Source organism: Lissotriton vulgaris, chromosome 7 (genome assembly GCF_964263255.1).
Source record: "Lissotriton vulgaris chromosome 7, aLisVul1.2, whole genome shotgun sequence".
Classification (NCBI taxonomy): domain Eukaryota; kingdom Metazoa; phylum Chordata; class Amphibia; order Caudata; family Salamandridae; genus Lissotriton; species Lissotriton vulgaris.
The window spans coordinates 793,090,687-793,106,846 of record NC_141695.1 but is presented as its reverse complement, the minus strand read 5'-3'; the positions used below and the strand labels follow the sequence as shown (position 1 = coordinate 793,106,846).

General features: G+C 48.6%; 1 protein-coding gene across 3 annotated transcripts in view; it reads left to right on the top strand.

Annotated features, from left to right (window-relative positions):
- SLC26A11 (solute carrier family 26 member 11) overlaps positions 1-16,160 on the top strand; it is a 300,059-nt gene that overhangs the window by 117,494 nt on the left and 166,405 nt on the right. For all 3 annotated transcript variants that reach the window (XM_086931048.1, XM_086931049.1, XM_086931050.1), the window contains 3 exons: positions 4,102-4,244; positions 4,771-4,946; positions 5,152-5,224. In XM_086931048.1, the coding sequence (XP_086787174.1) occupies positions 4,102-4,244; positions 4,771-4,946; positions 5,152-5,224 (392 nt within the window). The remainder of the gene's footprint in view (positions 1-4,101; positions 4,245-4,770; positions 4,947-5,151; positions 5,225-16,160) is intronic.

Sequence of the window (16,160 nt, the reverse complement as noted above, 5' to 3'; positions counted from 1 at the left end):
ATTGATTTGCATTTTAACTTTATTGCTGTTTTGGTACGGCCTAATACTTCACACATTGCCCTGAGTTAAGCCTGTCTGCTCCGTTTCATAGCTACGAGGTGATTCAGCTCAGGTTAATTTAGTGACTTTTTAGGATTGACAAGGGTTGAAATTATTCTTTGAAGTGTGCAGTTCCTCACCTCAAATAATAAGCCGGTTTCCTACAGACGTGATTAATATTCTCAATGGATATGATGTTGCAATTTGAGACCTCACAATAAATGACTGTGAATGTCATTTAGATGTCAACATATCCCCAAAAACTTGTTTTATAAAAAAACAAAAGTGGACCAGGTGCAAACCGAGAGGCACTACAAGGCAGTTCGGGCACGGTGTCTCTATCAGGAAATGCCAACCAGGAAGCATTCACTTACTGCTACCTGCAGGTAGCCAATCGTGTTTCTGATTCCCTCACCTCCATTCACAATTGTTTCTGCCTTCCCTGGAGTGCAAGTGATGATGTGCCTGTGGAAGGGGAGATGGAGATGACCTCTCCCACACCTTCAGCTCGGGTATTATCTTGCAATAGCCCACAGTACATATGACAGATGTACACCAAAGGCACACAGTAATGTCTACGAAGAGGGGCTATATTGCCTCTCTTTGCTTGCGTTCTGAATCCCGATGTAGAGGCTGATGCAAAGTGCAAAATGCGACCATCATTCTCACTGCCTGGGTCTCCAAGCAATGAATGTATGTCCATTTGTCAGATCCAACGGGGGCAAAAAAAGCCAGTCCGTCAATATTATTTTCATAAGATCAGTCCATGGTAAACACTATTTTTACACCAGACCTAATTACGAGTGGGGCATATTAAAACAAATAGAAAACAAATATGTTTTTAGAGACTGACTGCAACTAGAAGTTATCTTTGCCAGACACAGCAATATTGTATTCCATAGTTGCAATAATGAAAATGCTGATCACCTCTGTAGACACACCAGGGGGGCAAGGAACCCTTTGTAGCAAAAGTCATTAGAAGATGGGTGGGACTCTGTAAGAGCCAGTATTTTGTCTGTGCGAATTGTGGTGTAATTTTATTTGTTGTGGCTTACCTTCATAGTCTACCCTTTTCCTCCTCACTGAGATGTCTTGTGTACAGTGTTCCCCAGAAGTTTGTTGCTTTTGCGTTCAGTGTGGATGTTTTGGGGATCATGAGTTTGTAGATCTGCGCTGTCTGGTGCCCGATCTTGTTGAGGTTGCTCATGTATTGTATGAGGGTGGGCTTCCCCTTGTTTAGGTTCGCCTTGGTAATGGCTGTTCTGATTTTGAGGAACGTGTAGAGTTCTATGTCTGGGAGACTGTGCGCCTGTTTGAGATTCTGGAACGTAAGTGGAGAGTCGTTTTTTTTCCAGCTGCGCTGGGGTAGTGATACCCTTCTTGATCCAGGTCTTGCACATCGTGTTTTTGTTTGCTGTAAGCATTGCTATTGGGTTTAGCCCCCCCAGGATATTCCTTTGAAACAAGGCAGGCATAAGAGACAGTGACACGTGCTGGAACTGCCACAGGGGGTCAGGGGACCTACAACACCTAATCTTCGAATGCCCAAAGGTCAAAACGTTTTGGATGAGAGTGAGCAACCTCATTAACACTGTCATAGGGAGGAGCATACAGCCAGGCTTCATTGGGCTATCCACAGCATTCATGGCACCAGACCTAGGAAGCAAGTAAGAGAGAGACCTAGTAGACATCCTTCTCACCGCAGCAGTCAAAACGATATTAGCAAATTGGAAAGACACAGCCAAGGCAATATTCAAAAGCTGGATAAACTGGGTCACCTTCCTCAGAGGAGCCGACAACATCACTGGGAAATTCTCCCCAAGCCACAACGCTAAGAATGAAATGTGGGCGGCCCTTGATGCACACCTGGAGTCACACAAACCCCCGTAAACCCGTACACACCACCAGCAAGCAGCCAAGCGAAGAGCTAAGAGGGCGACACTAATGTATTGACGCACCCCCCTCCCCCCCATCTCTCTTCCTATCTCTTTTTCTTTCACCTCCTCCAGGGGGCTTACAGACCCCACAACCAGACCAGCCTAACTATGTATGCTCCATGTAACCATGTAACCATAAAAATGCCAAGAACATCCCAGCTGTAACGACCCCGTCCCCCCTGCATCACTACTGTACTGTATTGGAAAATCTTCTAAATAAAAAAAAAATTGAAATAAAAAAAAAGAAGATGGGTGGGACAGTGCATGTTGTCACTTTAACTTGTAGGAGCGAAACCATGCAGACTTTACAAGGCATGAGACCAGAAAGATCATCTTGCAGAATGCCAGTGAGAGTGCAAACAGGTTCCATTAATAACAAACATTCTTAATCCATAGATCAAATTACCTGCAATTTAAACACTCTGCAATTAGTTACATTGTAAGCTAAGGCTCCGTCTGAGAAAATTCAAATTTGCTGATTGTTTATTTTGTAATATCGATTGTGGACCGAATTGAAGCCACTGCTTCTCCTGTTTCTGTAACCCTGTGTGAATGCTTTAGGCCACAGCCATCTGCTCCCTCTCTAGAGGATGCCACATAGCTGCTTCTCTGATTAAATCAATTGCTGTGCTTCAACAGTGCAGCTGCCTTCACCTCCAATCAGACATCCTTTCATGGCTGCTCCCTCAGCAGCTCTGTCCACCATTAACCTCTACAGGAAGGCCACACGAGAGTTCCTCGGGGGCAGCCATGACACTTTGCTTTGCAGGGGATTCAACATTATGCAGTACATCTCTAATCCTGCTAAAGTTCTTCCTCTAGGCGTGTTTAGGCCACTGCTGCTTTTACTGACTTCCTACAGACCCAACCACAGAGGTGGTTTTAGGGGTGCCACTCCAATATTTCCTGAGATACCTTCCTGCTAAGATATGCAATAAGGGATCGTCAGTTGACAATGTATTATTATCACTCTCTCCGATGAGTGATATTGTGATGGTAATTAGGAAACCTTTTTTAAAGACATATGTTGAAGGCCTGATTGAGAAAGTAGTGGGCTGGGTGGTTGTGATCTCAAAAACCTAGCACCCGCCCAATCGCCAATCAACTCAAGACATTAACAGCTGGGCTGTAACGTTCAAACTTTCAGTGCTTAAGAGCTCTTTAATGGAACAGTAAAGTGATTATCAGTAGCATCCCCAAGCTGAGCAAAAGGACTATTTCACTGGAGCTCAAGAAGAGGAGGGCTGCAACTCCGACAATGTGAAACATACATCGGGCAGAGCCACACATTCATATCCTTTTTAGTCTGTTTTACTGGGCATAAATCATCTTTATGCCTCCTGGTTTGGGCTTGCTACGTGTGAGTCTAGGGGTAGTGGTCTTGAAGCTCCAGACTAATTTCCACTAGTTTGATTCTACGCATACCTACCTTCTCCAATGGCACTCTAGTATACCAGGGACTAGATCTTTACAGCGCTCAGGTTTTTAACTGGGGTGTTTACCATTTTTTTTTTTTTAAGAATTTTTATTGCAACCTTAATATGTGCACCATCAAGTCGCCATCGAGGGCAGCATCTTACAGTCGTGGTTCAAAAGCTCTGTAATGGAATACTTAGTCTAAAACGGCCATTTAGCTCACACCCCGGAGGTCGAGCGGCAGTAGACAGGAGAGTATTATTTGATAAGAGCTGTGAAGATACTCACACATAACTGTTTCTTAGGTAGTACACAGGGCTGCGTTTCAAACCATCCGGTTCCCCCCGCACCTGACCCAATGAGCCCCGAACAATATCAAACATCTTTCCTTCCCCCACCCAATCTCCCCCCCTAAACCCCTCCATCCCATACCCCCCTTCCCCCCTATCCCACACCCCTACTCCCACCCCTCTCCCCAGGCATGTCAGAGGTCCACAAGAGCAAGCCAGATTCCCTCGCGGGCACAGCAGGTCCGAGACCAACAACTGGGATGTTTACCATGTGCGATCATCTGATGAATTGTATCCTTTGCTTATGCAAATTAAAATAAATTAATAATAAATTTGCTCATCGTTCATTTACCATGATTTCAATTTTATACATAAATATATAACATTATTGGTTTTTTTTTTTTTTTTTTTTTTTGCAGAGTTGCCGATATCTTATTGGGTTTGATCTGTTTGGTACTGCTCCTGGTGCTCACTTGGATGAAGGGCCGCATACCCCGACCACATCGAGGATTGCCTATCTGGCTCAAGTTATGCCATCTGATTGTCTGGGTGACAGCAACAGGTTAATGCTTTTATTTGATATACTGAGATTCGTCTGTTGAGCTGTCCTTGTCTACATGTGATGTTTGCCTTTTAACTTTCTTCTGAAAGGATAAACAAATTCACCTGACAGCAGTAGTATTTTGGCTTGGTACTTTGGTCCAGGATCAGAGAACTGTTTATTTTGTTGGTGACTTTGTAAAATCTATCTGTATTTATATCTTGTCGATGGTGATCTCCCAAGGACCTGTATGAATAAGTGTTATGAATTGGCAGTTTCCGTTTAGATAAAGGATTTAATGAGCGTGGTGTGCCCTACTTTTCAGAAAATAATCAATTCATTGTATGTGCTAGTCCTTGGGCAATTTAACTCCTGATGCATGTGCTATTTCTGCTCATGGTGAACGTGGGAAAGTAAATGTTCAATAGTCCTGCACCTTGCACAGACATTAACACCTAAAAACACACATTCAGGCAAACTGGTAAGTGTGTCATTTGTTTTCATAAGTACCACCTGTTGTCACTCTGGCATGTTTGTGTTTTCTCAGCCCGTAATGCCCTGGTGGTTATTGTGGCAGGCCTGGTAGCATATTCCTTCGAAGTGATGGGATACCAGCCCTTTATCTTAACTGGGAGGACGGCCCGGGGCCTCCCAAGTCTTCAGCTGCCTCCATTCTCTGAGGAGACTTCCAACGGCACCATCCCATTCACACAAATGGTACAGGTGAGGGAAACGTGAATGTCAGCAGTGGGCCAGAATACAGAGAATATGGTTAGATAACCCTTGCTGAAGGGTGGGGCAGACAGTTCGGTATGGTGTGCTCAGAAACTGAGACGGGGAAGGGTAGGGGAGGAACCTGGGGAGGAACCTGGAGATGGCATGAAATCATCATTCGGAAACTTTATTGACACATTGCTTTCTCTCCTAGGACATAGGAGCAGGGCTGGCCGTGGTGCCCCTCATGGGTTTGGTGGAGAGCATTGCCATTGCCAAGGCATTTGGTAAGTGTTTCATGAAGATCTCTCAAGAAGAATCCCATTATACATTTATTCTTTTAAAGGTTTATTTAAAGGTTCAGTCCTCCTAAAAATATTCTTGGCCTTGTTTTCCATTTCTGTAATACCTCAACTTAATGAGAACTTTAATGTCAACCTCTTCATCCTTGTGTTTTATTAATCAAGTCATTTCATAACGGGTACCACAATCCTTCCTGGTCGGATGCCCAGGTCTGACCCTGCTGTGGCCATCAAGCTTTACTGCACAGTTGTTATTCAAGGCTTTGTTACCTTTGTGGATCATATTATAATGAGAGAATACATCAGCAGAGTCCTTCCTCACTAGTTAATGTACAGGCCCCTCCCCACAAGGTATCTGTGTATGTAACTTACAACAATGAATGATTTCCCTCCCCAAAGATCTCTGAGGCAATGAGATAGAATGTAAAACTCTTCCAAAACCACTGGTCAAATAAATGTAATACAGTTTTAGATTTCTTTTCATGGTGTATGTGGTGCTCCTCATAGGCATATCCTATAGGCCATTTACTAGAACACTCCTTTCCACCATAGACCCTAAAAGAAAAAACATTTCACCAAATGGAGCACTTAATCATAGAAGCTATGACCTCAACAAATTTCATCGCAAGGCCTCCACCTAGGCCTACCTGCCAGAACAGATGCTACGGATTCAGAATTTTGCAGCCAGTCATTTGATATACCTATGTCACAACAGTCCCTTCTTTTCAGCTCTGGAATCTTTGAATTAGTAGCGTAGTTTGAGGTGAAATAAGGTTTTAAGTAAGAGTATTCATCGGGTATTTCACCAGCATGACTACATCCAGTTGCTGCACGACTAGCCGCTGATCTGCATCTTCAGTTGTAGCTCATAAGAAAGCACGGGTAGGTGTCTGTACTTTCCCCTCACTAGCCCCAGTTCTGATCAGTCTGCTTTGTTATCGAGGCTTTTGATGGCCCATATAAAACATAAAGCTCATTACACTTCCTTCAATAAGTGCTTCCTTAAAAAGCGTTCTTATCTGCCTTTGGACATCACTGACTTCACATTTGGATCAATGACTTCTTGTCCCCCTCTTTGTTTCGCACGGTAGCCCACATGATTATTGCATACCCTTTCACTCCGCACCGTGTAGCAGCCTCAGAGTTACATGAGTACACGAGAGCTCAGGTGGCCTATTTACAAAAGCCATTTAGGTGTACATAAAATCGTATTCTATACATACTCCAAAATGCATTCCACATGCCTGCGTCACCTTCTCTTTTCTCTACAGAGATCTCTCCCTGTGACAGAGCTCTCCACACAAGTAAATATAGGTTTTAGTATTAAATGGCAGGAACAGGGGGTAGTAATGGGAAAATGGGGAATAATTACTGGGTGGGGTTTAGTCAGATTAACTCCTTAACTGCTGAGACTTTTCCACCCCTTTTTTTCTTTTTGGACTACTTTACGCTCATGTCTAACTTTTTTTCTTCTTATAGAACATTGACACCAAATTTGCATCCTTTGATAAAAGATCCTGGTAATTCTAAATATGCCCAGGGATTATGGATTTCCCCAAAGAAAACCGAGAAAATATCCAAAATATAGTGGGGGGTTTTTATACTGTGAAAAATAGGCTCTGCACGAAAATGTATGGTTTTTGTTCCTCTTCCTCATATTGGCATCAACTAAAGGTTTCCTGTGCTACTATGACCATCTTCCCAGCTTTCAGGAACAAGCAGAGCTGTATAAAAAAACGGTTTTGGCACTTGTGTAAGAGGTAGCCCATTTTTCCTACTTTTTGTGGTTTCAACCTATTTGCAGTTTATTGGGAAAACAGGCGTGAAACCCATTGGTGATCCCGAAAAGCTATACATTTCTGAAATATAGACAACATTCTGAATTCAACAAGTCATATGTGTAGATCTCTCTGTTGAAATAATAAATCAATCAAAACGAGTAGGAAAAAACAGCCATTTGGGACGTTTTCATCTCTAACTTCATTTTATTGTGGCTGATTTACAAATCAATGTACCACAACATCTGATAGATCCTTCTGGTCGCATGATATATAGATTTTGAAGATTCTCCAGAAATATACACTACCTAGTGCAAACAACTAAGCTGCACCTTTCAAGAATATTTCATTGTGTACCGAGTATACAGCAAATCATATGATAAAAGTGAAAAATGGGTATGAAGAAAACCTTTGGATTCCTGAAATGTACACAAGATACTGAGTTTTAGGAACAGTGGTTATTTGTACACCTTTGAATTTGTGGGTACCAATACTATAATATGATTTAGAAAGTATTTTGCAAGATATCTTTGTTGGACCTGTCAGCCTTGGGGTGGTCTTCCCTTACCTTTTTGCCCTTGCACCTCCCATTTTCACTGTACCTTTTTGTTGGACCTAGGACTCTGGGTGCCTCAGCACTGCTAAATAGTGCTGAGGTGCAGGTGCTCACCCCTAAAATCTCGTGATGCTGGCATATCTGCCACAAGCCCCTGCTACTGCAGTAAGGCTTAACTCTCCATGGGCTAGCATTGGGAACCCCCTTATGGGATCATATTGACAGGGACCTAATAAGTCTGTCATGTTTGGTCTTGTTGGACTCGGGGCAGGGAACCCTTTCCAATGATATATGGGGTTTGGGCACTACTCCGATAGGGATCCCACTTTTAGAAAGTCTACACTAAGATTGAGCACTGTAGCCCCCCCCCCCCCCTTCCCTCTGCATACTGATAGCTGCCTGGGTTGGGAGGTGGGAGGGGTGATTCACACCATCTTCCCTTGGATGGGCTGTGATGAGCTGGCCACTGTACCCTTAACAGCCCTGTCTCTCGTCACGGTGACAGCCACGTCAGGGAAGGCAGAGAACATACCATAACTCCCTGGATTCTTCCAGAAGCCCCTGCCCCCAGACCCTTCCAGAGACTTCCACCACTTTCTAGCCCCTAGATTGTGGGATATATATGGAAGGGTCCTGGCCTCACTTCTTTGTTACACAGCTGGACCTGGAAGAACCCCTGCAGGAGTGAGGACTGCTGCGCCAGAAAGGATTGCCATTTGGAAGGAGGCTGACTGCCCCAAGGAACTGCTGCCCCTACCTACTGAGCTGCCCTACTGCCTGCTGATCCTGCCCTGCCGCCTGCTGATCCTGCCCTGCCAGGGAGACTGAAGGAGTGCCATTACCAGAGTGTCTCCACCAAGAGGCTAATTAATCCCCTGCTCACTGTGGGGACTGTAAAAGCTACCAGGACTGTCTATCCCCCTGCCTAGTGGGGATTCCTTAGGATCATCAAGCTTCCCGGCTGTCCAAACTGCCTCTGCAGCGCTGGGTGCGTGAGGATCTTTGATTCACCCCTAAATCACCACCGCCACCCGGGATCTGCCTGCACATTTAGCGCTGTGAATGGACTGAAGCGCAGAAGCCCTGATGACCTCCGGCGCCTGCAGGAACCCCTAAGGCATGGTATAGAGCAGTGAAGCAGGAGCGCTGTGATTCAGTTATCACCGCCGCCACTTGGGCTCTGTGGCAAGCTGTAGAGTGCGAGCGCTGTGGCAGAGGGAGTGCTGCCCTCTGGTATTCACCGCCACTACCTGTGTTTAGAGGATATTTTAAAAACTGCCTCCCGATCGTCCCAGCCGCCGCCCGGGTCCTAACTGCGCCGTGAAGCGCTAAGGCAGTGAAGAGTTTAGTGCCCGGGATCACCACCGCCGCCCGGGAGGCGAGAGAAGCCCAGCCAGGATTCCCCTTCTGACATCCGCGCTGTGATTGGGTGACGGCGCGGGGGTTGCCCCAGCAACAGGAGCGCCCCCCTGAGAGCCGTGCTGGGACCGAAGAAGCGTGAGGCTGCTGCCGGGAGTGACACAGGAGCCGAGCCTAGGGGTCGCCTAACATTCGGGACTCCTTGGGCAAAGCGCTGTAGCAGGAGCGGAGAAGTGCCAAGAGCGGGCGGGGCCACCTCGCTCCTCATCCAGCAGCAGCCAGCGGAGATCGAGTGAGGAGAGCTGGTGCCGCGACCGCGACCACTCTCGCAGGTAACACTTCAGGGCTTTTCAGGTTGCTGCGAGTGAGCGGGTTGCGGGAGGCTGTTTACCCTCAGTTGCGGGCCATCTCTGAAGGCGGGACTGGGAACACTCCGTGAGAACGCGGCACTACCTTGTTTAAAAGCGGACAGCCGGGGACTACCTTAACCTATTTGCGGGAGCACTCTATTCTTGCCAGGCGACTGCGGGGGCCGTAATTGAGAGATTGCTGGCCGGCTCAAGACTGTGTGGGGGCCTTTTTGAGATCGGGCCAAAGGCTGGTGTGACTCCGCCTTAAAGAACAGCGGGCCCATAGCGGGACCACCGGGGCCTTTGCATTGTTTTCCCCAAAGCTCCAGAGACAGTGTGGAGTGAAGGGCGGGCTACCTTGGCCAGCTCGGGCACTCCTCCTGGAATCAGTCAAATAACATGTGCCCGGAAGTTTAGCCTTCCTGCTCTGCGCCAGGCTACCCTGTCGGAAGCGGTGGTCCCTACTTGGACTAGGGTACATACCCCGGCCAACTAGAGAACCCGGTTCTAACATTGGCGATCAAGCGGTGGGATTAGGACTTGTGTAACACCACACAGGGACTCAGTGTACACCACAACCCTACACCTGACATCACTGAATTTATGTCTATCCTCTCCAATTGGCAATTTTTATTTTACAATTCTCCCTGACTGGCTGCTCTTTTGCAAAGTCCTATTTGCCAAGTCCCATTGGTTTTCTCTACGAGCGTCTGAGGTCCTACCTGCAAGATGGAATTTGAGCTGGCCAACCTGGAAGCTTACACGATGGTGCAGCTCAAAGAATTCTGCGAGGAGAAAAGGGTGCCCTTCAAGCGAAGCGCCAAGAAGGCAGAGCTTCAGAAAGCTTTGAGGGCATGGGTCACGGCCCACCCAGAAGTTGAAGGGGAAGGACAGGGATCGGAGCACGGTGCCGCAGGAGAACTTGACCTACTGCCCTTGGTGAAAAATGGCAATTTGTTACCAGGTACAAGGGTACCTTCCAGGGCAGGCATTAGTGTGTCAGTAAGGACCCTGTCCTCAGAGGAATTGGAGGACAGGAGAGAGGAGAATTGGAACCCGCCAAGTTGGAAAGGGAGCGTGAGAAAGAAAGGTGGGCCATGGAGGAGAGGAAACTTGCCCATGAGCTCAACCTGAAGGAATTGGAAATTTGAGCCCTACAAGTAGGGATCAACAGCAACAAGAATGGTGGCAGCGTACCAACTGAAGCTTCACGTGAGTCCAAGTTCTTTATGCCTAAAGATGTGATGGCCAGTTTTAAGATGGGGATAATATTGACAAGTGGTTAGTGGCCTATGAGGTGTCCCTAAGAGCCCATGTGGTCCCAGAGAGTTACGGGGGGTGGTTTGTATAAGTACATACCTCCAGAAGTTAGGGACACACTCCTTTGCCTAGAAAAGGAAGACCAGACTAACTATTCTGTAATGAAGGAAGCATTGCTTAAAAGGTCCGGTCTTACTCCTTAGAGGTATAGGCAGAGGTTTAGGAATAGCCACAAACTTCCCACACACAACTGGGTAGATTTCCTGGACTACGCTAGTAAAGCTTTGGAGAGCTGGGTGCGGGGCAGCAATGTGCATGACTATGAAGGGTTGTATGACTTGTTCTTAAGAGAGCACCTTCTAGAGAAATATTTTCCAGAGCTGCGCCAACACCTGGTTGACCGCAAGTTGACCAATCCTAGGAAGCTTGCGAAGGAGGCGGACACCTGGGTTAGTACCATGGTGTCCAACAAGGGTTCTGCGGGGGGGACTCCCAAAGCGGTGGTCAGGGTTCCCACCAGAAGAAAGAGGGGGAGATAAAAAGAAAGAGTTCTCCAAAGGCCCCCAAAACAATTCACAAGGGAAAGGGTCTGGGTCCCAGCCCCAATCTGGCCACCAGAAGCCCACTTATCCTGACAAAGGTCAGCAGCCCAGAATTGTCCGGTGCTATGAGTGTGGTGAAATTGGACGCTACAAGAGTGATCCCAAGTGTCGCAGGAGAGTACCACAGCCCACTGTAGGTAAAAACCCCGGGGTGGCTAGTGTAGTACTTGGGGAGGAGCTGTCCCTAGATAATGGGAGTGAGGGGGCAGGGCTTGTCCTAGTGTCTCTGGGAGACAGTGAGATGGTTCCTAAGGTCCACGTGCCCTCCAATACTACTAAGTATAGGCAGTAGGTCACCCTCAATGATCAGGGGGTGGATGCCCTGAAGGACACAGGCAGAGGTCCCAGCATGACTATGGAAAGGAGTCCGCTCGTGTCCCCAGAGCAAATAATTCCCGTCACATTCCATCCAGTTGTGATGGCTGACAACAGAGAGGGTCACTATCCTGTAGCACAGGTTCCATTTGAGTGGGGAGGGGTTTCAGGCCTTTTAAGAGTTGCTGTGAGCCCTGCCATGCCAGTGGACCGTCTGTTAGGGAATGACCTTGAGCACACTGCCTGGAAGGAGGTAGAGCTCAAAGCGCATGTGGAGATGTGGGGTTACCAGAGTGCATCAGTGCTACCACACAGTCCATGGCTGCCCGGAAAGGGAGTCAACCAGGGCTGGAGCCTGGAACAATGGCCCAGCCAGCTGCTAAAAAGAGAGGAGCCAGAGAAATCCATCCCGGGCGGTCACCCCATGAGATGGATGTGGCACCTGAGGAGGTCGCACCGGAGTCCACGGAGGGGCATGTTGCTTCCTTTGAGGACCTACCTACCTCTGCGGAGTGGCAGGTGGAAGGAGGGTCCACCAGGGAGAAGCTTTGCCGGGCACAGAAGGAGTGCCCTACCCTTGAGGGCATGAGGCGACAAGCCGAAGCCCAAGCAGTGTAGAAAACGAGCCCATAATCCTATCGATGCCCAGGCCGCTGGCGCAAACCGCCTCTTAGCTCCCATGTTGATCAGTTACCAAAATAAAGAGACGGGCGCTGGAAGCAGGAATCAAGAGCAGAGTTTATTTCTCATGAGGAGAGCATGTCATTTCGGACACGAAACACAGTGTCTTTCGGGAGGTGCTCTGACGAGTGAGCTGAGACTCTTGCTTTTATATCCTACAAAACACTTGATAATACAATCAGGTCAGTATGACGCAAAAGAAAGACATCCCTATAATCCTCGTGGTGATCCTACCCCACATACATTCACAATGGGAACCCTTGACCTGCTGATAAGAGGGGAGGGCAATCACGCAGCTGAGTGTTTCGTAGGATGTGTACGCCTGATCATAGCCCAAGGGGTGGGGTGGCTAAGACCAATAGAGGATCCTTTGAAGAGGAGTGACTTCATACAATAAGGGCAGTAAATGGTATCTCCTGGCTCAGGCGATGGCCTCGGACATGTGTGGTCAGCTGGACTAGGGGGAAGGGGTCATCAAAGGAGTGGTATTCATGCCGCATGGACAATCAGGCGCAGAGGGAAGGCTTGTCAACAGAGGGGCATTCATGGAAGGGAAGGAGGTGTTGGTCAGGCGCGGCCGCGACTCTCAAGGACAGGGTCTTGCAAAAGAAGGTTTATGACTTGCCTGTGTGAGGAGAAGGGAGGGGGAGCCAGGGTGGACACAGGGACAGAGTCACACACAGAGAGAGAGAGAGATAGATCTTATGGCCCGTACATGAGAGAGCGGGGGCAGTCGGGTGCAGCTGGGGAGGGCTATGTCCGCTAAGGCGAAGGATGCCTCTTCAAGAGGGAATGGGGGGTTTGCGTGGGTCGAGCAAAAGGGGCTGCCTTTCAGGGCAGGGTCGCGTAAAAGGGAGAGGGTTTCATGGTTTATGCATGTGAGGGAGAGAGATTTCGAATACACGCAGAAGGGGAGCCGGTGATTCTAATCTTAGGCGGGCAAAAGGGCCAGGGTGCCTAAAATGGCTGTCATGTATACATGGGTACAGGCCTTTGCTGGCAGTAGGATGTAGTTAATGCTTTACGGTATTCATGGTACGCGCAGGGAGAGGAGTGGGAAAAGGGAAATGAACGTTGCTTATGTACATCAATATTTCTAATTTTCTACAGCAGCAGGCAATGCCTCCGCGAAGTATCATATTTACTTGCAGGATGGGCTCCTTTACAGTGAGCCCAAGGCTCCTGTGAACGGGTCATAAAGGGCCTTAGTGGTCCCCCAGTGCTACAGGGCTTTTCTTTTGGATTTGGCGCATGAGATCCCTTTGGCAGGACACTTGGGCCAAGACAAGACCTTTGCTAGGCTTGTTCCACATTTTTATTGGCCACAGATGGGGATCTCTTCAGATACATTCTGCAGGACCTGTCTGACCTGCCAAGCTAGTGGGAAAACAGAGGCTAAGCTGAAGGCTCCCCTAGAACCACTACCTGTTATTAGCACCCCCTTTGCAAAGGTGGGCATCAACATTGTTGGGCCCATGGATCCACCGACTTCTTCTGGTCACAGGTTTATCCTGGTTCTGGTGGACCACGCAACCCGGTACCCAGAGGCTATTCCTCTGAGAACCATCACTGTAGCTGCAGTGGCCCAGGCCCTGATGGAGATTTTTACCAGAGTGGGTTTCCCCAAAGAGGTGGTGTCCGACAGGGGCACCAATTTTATGTCTGCCTACATGCAAGCCATGTGGAAGGAGTGTGGGGTTACTTATAAGTTCTCCACTCCTTACCACCCACAGACCATTGGTCTTGTGGAGAGATCTAACAAGACCCTAAAGGGCATGATCAGAAGTCTGCCTGAGGAAAAAGTGGGATATCATTTTGCCCTGTCTGCTGTTTTCCTACAGGGAGGTACCGAAGAAGGTGGTGGGCTTCAGCCTCTTTGAGCTTTTGTACGGTCACCCTGTTAGGGGACCTCTCAGTTTAGTGAAGGATGGGTGGGAAAAGACTCCAAGAAGGCTTCCCCAACATATAGTGAGCTACATGCTGGCCTTCCGCAGCCAAATGGCTAAGTTGTGGAAGCAAGCTTCTGACAAATTAGAGGCCAGCCAGGCAGTGATGAAGGAATGTTACGACCAGAATTCTCACCCTGTGGAGCTAGAACCTGGACAGAAGATGTGGGTCATGGAGCCTGGAGAGCTCAGTGCCCTCCAGGACCACTGGACAGGCCCTTATGAGATATTGAAGAAGGGTAAGGCTACTTACCTGGTGAACCTTAAGACCCCCAGGCAGCCCCACAGGGTACTGCATGCCAACCGCCTCAAACCCCACCATGAGAGGTCTGAGCTCACCTTACTGATGGTGACTGATGGGGCAGAGGAAGAGGAAAGCGAACCTCTCCCGGGCCTCTTTGCTTCCAAAGAGAAGGATGGATCGGTGGAGGAAGTGGTCATCTCTCCATCCTTGACTCCTGAGCAAAAGAGGGACTGCCGCCAGGTCCTGGGGCAGTTCTCCTCAGTGTTTTCCCTTATCTCTGGGATTACCCACCTGTGTTCCTATGATGTGGACACAGGAGACAGCCTCCCTGTCAAGTCCAAGTCTTACAGGCTGTCAGATAAGGTGAAGGCCAGTATCCAGAGTGAAGTCACTAAGATGCTGGAGTTGGGGGTGATAGAGCCCTCCAACAGCCCTTGGTCCAGTCCTGTGGTTCTGGTACCAAAAGCTGCCCCACCGGGTACCACGCCAGAACTTAGGTTCTGTGTGAATTACAGAGGACTGAACTCTGTGACCAAGACTGATGATCATCTTATCCCTAGGGCGGATGAGCTCATTGACCAACTGGGTGCTGCCCGAAACCTGAGTACTTTGACCTCACGTCAGGGTACTGGCAGATCGCCCTAACGGATGGAGCCAAGGAGAGGGCCGCCTTTTCCACCCCAGAGGACCACTACCAGTTTAGAGTGATGCCCTTTGGACTGACACACGCTCCTGCCTCCTTCCAGCGGCTGGTGAACCAGGTCCTCTCCGGTTTAGAGGCCTTCTCTGCTGCTTACCTGGACGACATTGCTGTCTTCGGTAGAAGCTGGGAGGACCATCTGGGTCACCTCCAGGAAGTGCTTCAGGCCCTGCAGCAGGCAGTCCTGACCATCAACGCCAGCAAATGCCAGATAGGGCAGGGGTCGGTAGTCTACCTAGGACACTTGGTGGGCGGGGGCAAGGTGCAGCCCCTCCAGGCCAAGATAGAAACCATCCTGGCCTGGGAGCCCCCCAAAACACAGACTGAGGTCAGGGCATTCCTGGGCCTCACAGGATAGTACCGCAGATTTGTCAAGGGTTATGGCACTATTATGGCCCTCTTGACTGAGGTAACCTCTGAGAAACACCCTAGAAAAGTGCTTTGGACAGAGGCTTGCCAAAAAGCCTTTGACTCTCTAAAGCAGGCCATATGCACAGCTCCTGGGCTCTGGGCCCCTGACTTCTCCAAAGAGTTCATTGTCCAAACAGATGCCTCAAAGCATGGCATAGGGGCAGTACTTTCGCAACTCAATGAGGGGGACCGGGACCAACCAGTGGCTTTCATCTCCATGAGGCTACTCCCCCGGGAACAGCGGTGGAGTGCTATAGAGAAAGAAGCCTTTGCGGTGGTCTGGGCTGTGAAGAAGCTGAAGCCATACTTGTTTGGCTCCCACTTCCTGATTCAGACTGACCACCGGGCCTTCAGGTGGCTCATGCAAATGAGGGGCGAAACTCCCAAATTGTTGAGGTGGTCCATTTCCCTACAGGGGATGGACTTCAGGGTGGAACACAGACCTGGAGTAGACCACGCCAATGTTGACGGTCTCTCTAGGTCAGCGGTCTCCAACCTTTTGTGTAGTGAGAGCTACTTCTGGTCAGTGAAAATTGTCGTGAGCTAGTAAACCCCAAGCAACTCGCACATTTTTCCGAGAGACCTCCAGCGCCCCATTTCATTGATGTTAAGCGTAATTTCTTCAGAGCCCATATTGTGGTTTGAACACAATACTAAAGAGTTCCCAAATATTATGTTTTTATAGTTCTTCCTGGTACTGTACAGTGGCTTCGTAGTGC